The sequence below is a fragment of the Rattus rattus genome, chromosome 3 (assembly GCF_011064425.1).
Source record: "Rattus rattus isolate New Zealand chromosome 3, Rrattus_CSIRO_v1, whole genome shotgun sequence".
NCBI lineage: Eukaryota > Metazoa > Chordata > Mammalia > Rodentia > Muridae > Rattus > Rattus rattus.
The window spans coordinates 95,904,513-95,911,241 of NC_046156.1; the positions used below are offsets into that span (position 1 = coordinate 95,904,513).

Below are 6,729 nucleotides of genomic sequence, written 5' to 3' on the forward strand. Positions count from 1 at the left end.
TTGGGAGGGGAACACCCATAAGGAAGGGGAGGGGGGAGGGGATGTTTGCCCGGAAACCGGGAAAGGGAATAACATTCGAAATGTATATAAGAAATACTAAAGTTAATAATAATAAAAAAAAATAAAAAAAAAAATAAAGGCTAAAAAGGAGGCCAGGGTCCTTGGAGCTTGTGAATGAACTCGTTTCAACTGACGAAGCAGGTTAATGGATCTTCACTCATTATGTCTCCAGATTCCTCACGGAGGATTCCACACAGCAGTCTGGGGTCGGAGTTCCAGAACACTCTTACCACTTCTTATCAATAAAAACAGCATAGACAGCCATGGGGCAAGTTCGGTTCAGTTAGGAATAGGGGTTTTCTTACCCGAAGATGGGGAGGTTTTTCATAAAGTTTTACCTTGTTTTTCCTGAGGAGCACAGTTAAACTAGTTGACAAGTGAGAAGTGATCCAAATTTGCCAACCACTAAGATGCTCAACTGTAATTCAAACCCACCACTGTCAAGCTGGAAGCCCGCCCCTCCTCCATTAAATCAATACTTCAGCTAGGCCTATGACCTCAGGACTTTGGAGACTGGAGCAAGAAGATCTTGAGTTCAAGATCTGCTTGGGCAGATCAGTCTGACCTTTCTCAAAACAAATTACCACGGCTTTCTGATGGATAATGGTATAGATTTGGTCTCCTTCAACTATGTGTAATTATCTGTCTTGTGTTTGCATGTAATAGTGTGTGTGATATGAGATCTTATACAATCATATACATATTGCGGTAAACTGCAAAAAAAGACTGTCCAGAAAGCACACTACAGTTTCTCTCCAGCTAATAAAAGGATAAAATTACTGGTTGTACAAAGATAGGGTGGAAGTTTGAGGGAGTAGTATAATACATAAATAACTGAAGCCTAGGAATCTGCTCGCCAACGACCAAAAAAACAGCCAAGCACCTGTTCCATATTGTACCCAAATTTGACTACAGCCACATATAACTCTCTCCTCAAGAGAGATAGAATATCGGTCGCCTGGGGGAAAGTGAATCCCAAGAGTAGCAGCGCAAGTCACCCAGAACACAGTGCTGGTTTGGATGAGTACTGCACGGATAATCCGATGTATGCGTGTTCACCACACACTTCAGAGAAACCAAGGGCTTCTGGGCTTCAATCATCTCATTTGCTCAAACCAAAGTAGGAAAGGTACCCTCTACAGTCGCTTCTTCCAGTCTTAGGTTTCTAGAAAGTGACCCAATATCCGAAATTATTCCTTCTGGGATCCAAATCCTGAAGTGACTGTCATGTGTAAAACTGAATGCTAAACAAGCACACATGCTAGTCCAAGCAACCAACCGGAAGCTAAGGAGCTGCCTCATTACATTTCTCTATAAACTCGTAGTGAGACATTAATTATAAGGTGAGCAAAGTCAACGAATGAACGCCCCTATCCCTACCAAAACTTAGAATTCTACCAGTAACGCTTAAATCAACGTCCTTTATTTACATTTGGTCCTTAGAGTCTCTATCCTTTCTAAACCTTAGGAGCTGGGTAAGGAAATGCTGCCCACCTGTAGACTTTCCAGCCATCTTCAATCTTAACTACTCCAGCTGATCCTCAAATTCAATGTGATAAGGCCAAAAGGCATTGCTCATGATGACTTCTCAGACCAGTCTGGGCTGAGCCTCTACTAATGAGACTGATACATTTATCAAAACAGAAGCCCAAAGGAACTCTTACTTGCAAAGTTCTCTTGTGAAATCAGTGGACATGCAAACTTTTCGGGCTCACAGAAAGAAGAGCACACAGAGCCGTTTCACGTTTAACTATAGATGGGTGGGCTGTAGTTGGCACCGTCTAAAAGGACAGCTGGGGAGCAGGTGACCGATAAAGGAAAAGATAGGCAAATCTCTGGGCAAACTGTATAGCCAAGGGCGATCACTATTCTGGCTGGAGACTTGTTACATAATTACTTGTTAACTCCTGCCACATACCTACATAGCTTACACTAACCACTGAAGCCACTGTAAGTGCAACAGCCAAGGTCTCCCCAATTAATTTCATTCAAAGAAATAAGCGATCCTGAAAGCTATTCCTTTCTAAGGTAACTTGCTTGATTCTACACATACAAAACAGCCTCCGGGAAAGCCGATTGCCTCTCTAGAAACAAATTTCAGTGTTTCTCTTCAATATTGTTTTCTTAATTTTTTTTTCAAAAGGAGAGAGATACAGAGATACATTCACAGAGCCAAATATATGATCACCTCGCTAAAAACGACTTCCATTCCAAACTGGAGGATGTGAAAAGGGTCCCTCCCCCATCCGTGCCTATACCGTTGGCGCAAAACGCAAGACCACGGTGTCCGATGTACTGCATTCCAGCATTTGTCAAAAAGTTTACCAGGATTTATTGAAGCGACGGAGTGAAAAACAATAAAACAAGCAGAAACGAAGGAAAGCGAGAAGGAAGATGCAAGCGAGGAAGAAGCGGTAAAGCGCCCAGCGGCGCAGTGCAAGGCCCGACAACCGCGAAGCGACCCAGCCCCCCGCAGAGCGACCGCCCAGCGGAGCGCGGGGGTTGGCAGGCTCCAGGTCTCAGTAGCCCAGGGTCCCTGATACCCCAACCCGAGCCCCGCCTCCGATCCCCTCCCCAGCCCTTCCCCCGCAGCGCCGCGGACGGCCGCCGGGCCAGCTTGGCCCGGGGTCAGCGCTGCGGAGCGCCGCACAACCGCGGAGGCCGCCCGCGCCCTTACCTCCTTCTGCTTGGGGTCCTGCGGGTAGACGTCGGGCGGCCCGAGCCGCGGGCGCTTCAGCGGTCTCTGCTCATAGCTGAGAAGCCCGAAGGCGGCCATGATCTCTCATGTTAACCGGCGAAATGAATGAGAGTTGGAGCTGGAGCAGCCGCCTCTGAGCACCAGGGAGCAGCACTTTGCAGACAGACTCCCTCTTCCCTCCACTCTGGCTCGCCGTGGCGCTGCAGGCAGGAGAAAAAGCAGGTTGGAGACGGCCGCTGCCCGCGCGCAGACGCGCTCAGGGGGGCCGCCTTCGTGGGCACCCCGCTGCGCCGAGCCCCGGGACGCCTGCTCCGCGGGCGGCGGCGGGGCTGGAGGTCGGCCAGGGTCCGCCGCGGCGCCGGCCTCCCGCCACCCCCACCCGGTCCCCAGGGGGAGGAGCAGCTGATGGGAACGTGTGACTTTCTTCACCAATGAACCCAAACCCACCCAGGGGGACACAGGCTGGGGTGGGGGAGGGGCATAAAGGGGGAAAAAACTTTTCTTGGCGCCTAGGCGGGAGGCTCGGTGCCCGCCGAGAGCTAAGCGTCCTCGGGCCCGCGAGGCGCTGCGCAGCGGCCCGCGCCCACTTCCTGGCTCGCCGTGCCCCGCGCCCGCAGCTTTGCACCCGGAGGACCCGCCGCCCAGACACAGAACGGCGGGCGCGGAGGGAGAGAGGCCGCGAGAGGCGAGGATGCGGACGCCGAGCGAGGCCGGTTCCTCCGAGCTCAGCTAGTGCACGAGCTGCGCGGGTCCCCTCGGCGGCGCCCGGGCGCTTTGCTGGCTGCCGGCTGCAGCGGCCGCGGTGGCTGGAGGGGGCCGCGCTCGCTGTGGCGCGGGGCCGACTTAACCCTTTGCTGGCCCTCTCGGGGCTGAGGAGGGGTGAGCAGAGGTGGCCGCGAGCACCGACGGACACATCCGGAGCGCGGGCGTCTCGGCTCCCCGGGCCACCCCTAGACGTCGCGCGCCCCGATCCCCACCCCCAACAGTTTACCTGTTGGTCCCTAGCTAGCGGCTAGGCAGGGGCGGGCGGCCAGGACGCCCTGGCGGCCGCAGCTTCCATCGCTCCGATAGGGTTGGGGAATTGGATTTGACGTTGCGAGGTGTCTGGCTCGCCAGACTGCGGACGCCGCGAAGTTTGCGGCTGCCTGGGGGCGTCGCTCGCCGCCGCCGGCGTTCTCGCCCCCACGGCCCGGGAGCGCGAGCTCCCGAGTTGGCGGACGGCGGCGCGACGGCCGCACTGAGCATGCCCAGCTTGGCGGCCGGACCGCGGAGGAGTTGGCTGCGAGCGCCTCGAGCGCTCCCATCTGCCTCTCCGGGTTTTCGCAGCCGCAGAGCGCACAGTCCACGGGCCCTGAGCCCCAGCTGGCTGCAGGATTAACCCGGCTGTGGAACCAGCACCAGGAGGGACCCCGGGCCTCGAGCTGCGCCCTCCGCCTCGACCCCTCCTGCGGTCGCCATCCCGGCAGCCTAGGCGACACCTCACCTGCTCGCATCACAGGGATGGGAACCGCGGGGAGGGGGCGATCCTTTCGGGGAATCTGGTCAATCCACCTGCCGGCGCCCCTCGCTTGCTCCAGGTAGACACGCAGATGCCGGGCCACCAGCCGTGAGCATTGAGACCTAGCCTCGGAGGCGGGCCCAGTGTGTCCTAAGGGACCCTGCAGGAGGCGCGCCCAGGAGAAAGCGCCAGCACTTGGCCAAGAATGATGGCTGCCATTTATGGAGTCTTCCTTTGGTTGTATGATCTTGAGGGTCTGAATTTGCTTCTAACAACAAACCCTCCAAGGTTTGACTTCAACCTCTTTATAAATGAAGGAAATTGTGTCAGCTCAGAGAGCTTAGATGACTTGTTCAAAGCTGCAAAAGCTAGTCGGAATTTGAACCTACCACTGCTGGAGCTCAGGTTTCTGACCTCACTCTTCTGCTTTGATCAGGAAAGGCTGTGTGCTTGATCTGCCCTTGGCCTGATTGTGTCGCATTCCCCATAACTTGAGGAATGTTTTAGACTCCTAGTTCCCAGCTCTGGAGAAGATGCACACAGAACAACCTGCAGCCTTTCTATAGTACCTGGTACATGTTGATGATAGATTATTTGCTGGCTCTAACCCAAGGGAAGGAAGAAGGAAGTGGATAAGACGATGGCGTTGTAGAAGACTAGTTCTTCATTGCTCACCCTCTGAACTACGAGTATTTCCAACCTAGCCTAAAACCTAAATGGGGCTCTATGAGGCTAAATCCGTCACTCAGTGTGAGCTAGGCCTTCTACAGTATACCTTGCCTTCATCAAGATGGTTGGTTTCCTTCCACTGCCCACCCTGCCGTGAACATTTCTCATCTAATATGCTATATGTAATAACTTCACGGTGCAGTTTGCCTTGTGTTATAGCATACGTCAAATCCAAATCTGCTTGCTTGGAAGAAAATACAGTTTTTATTCATATCTAACTTTATTAGAAAATGTATCGAGCTTACCAAAAAGTGAAGAAAGTATATAATAAATCCCGAGTATTTATCATCTGTAATGATGTTTCACCATTTTTATTCCTCGTTTCTTTCCCCATTCTCAGTGGACTGTTGTTCTCACTGATACAGTAAGGACAATATTTTCATTATTGCACAAGGTAACAGCATGGCATTTGGCACATCTCAAAAAATTGTCGATTTGCGGGATAGATAATAGATGGTTGAATGGGTAAATGGACTTAGGAGGTCATTCCAAGTAATACTTTACAGGTACTATATGATGCTACTCAGTCTGAAGTCTATTGGTAAGATACATGCCTAGTTTCCCTCAGGGATAACTCACGGCAGAATAACCCCACGAAGCACTTTTGGACAGGTTTCCTTTGCCTGTATACCCTCTATGCAGACATTTCATAGCCAATTTTCTCTCCTTGTCAACCAGATATGCTGTGCAAGCCACAGGCCACCCTAAAAGTTCTCCAGGTTCATACACGTTACAAAGAACCAATAGAAAAGATGTTGGTGGGCTCCAAGTTCTTTGTGTGAAATGTGGAGATGAAGAATAAGTTTTTTCAGATCAGTTCTCAACAGTGAGAGGGGGAGGAGGTTAATTACAGAGCAGATCCATCATGAGCCCTGTGACCATTCCTGCTCTACAGCTCCTGGTTTGGGGCCCATGGAAGGAGCAAGCAGTAAAGCCAGAGTCGGACCTAATCCCTCCCAGACCTGTGCCTATTACCATGGTCAATGCACCAAATGCGTTGATTATCATTACATAGGACAAGTGAAAGAACATCAGAAGAAAGAGTATAAGAAACTCCTAACCGTTGGCTGGGATAGCAGTGTGCTATCCTCAAGTGTAATATTCTCAGTGCGGTGCCTGTAGGTGAATAATTAAAGTTGCTGGGTTTTCTCGTGGGGTTGATGCTTGTCCAGGTGTAGACAGTACTTTGTTTTGTTACCAGCTTATCTGCAGGCAATCTTGCTTACTTTGAGTTTTTCTTATATCCCAATTATATTAAATGCATACATCTGGATCAAAAAAAATATATGCTTTTCTTTTAGTCAAAAGAAAGGAAAGGAAGGAAGGAAAGAAAGAAAAGAGACTGGAGGGGCTGGAGAGACGGCTCAATGATTAAGAGCATGCATTGTGCTTTCAGAGGACCAGCACATCTGTCTGGCAGCGCACAGCTGCCTGTAACTCTAGTCCCAGGGAGATGAAATACCTCTGACCTCCTATGGAACCTGCACTCACATAGACACATGCATACACATAATAAAAATAATGAAAAAATATATATTTTAAATCAACACAGAAGGTCTAGAGCTATAAAGCACTTACCTGGCATGCCCAAAGCCTTTGCTTTGGAGTTCAGTTGATTCACATAATGGGGGAACAAGACAAATAAACAAAAACAAAAAAAAAGTTGAGTATTGACTTTGGCAACACATATACTAAAATCAGAATGCCACAGAGAAGGTTGTGAAATTTTAACAAAGCTATTAAT

At 50.6% G+C, this 6,729-nt stretch overlaps 1 protein-coding gene across 10 annotated transcripts in view; it reads right to left on the reverse strand.

The window, feature by feature from the left end:
- Med12l (mediator complex subunit 12L) overlaps positions 1-4,000 on the reverse strand; it is a 320,796-nt gene extending 316,796 nt beyond the window's left edge. For 9 of the 10 annotated variants that reach the window (XM_032898341.1, XM_032898340.1, XM_032898338.1 and 6 more), the window contains exons 1-2: positions 3,750-4,000; positions 2,738-2,958 (exon numbers count right to left, since the gene is read on the reverse strand). In XM_032898341.1, the coding sequence (XP_032754232.1) occupies positions 2,738-2,836 (99 nt within the window). In that variant the 5' untranslated portion in view covers positions 2,837-2,958; positions 3,750-4,000. Of the gene's footprint in view, positions 1-2,737; positions 3,071-3,749 lie in introns of those variants that run through there. The other variant, XM_032898333.1, reaches the window with a different exon arrangement.
- Positions 4,001-6,729: the final 2,729 nt, after the last annotated feature.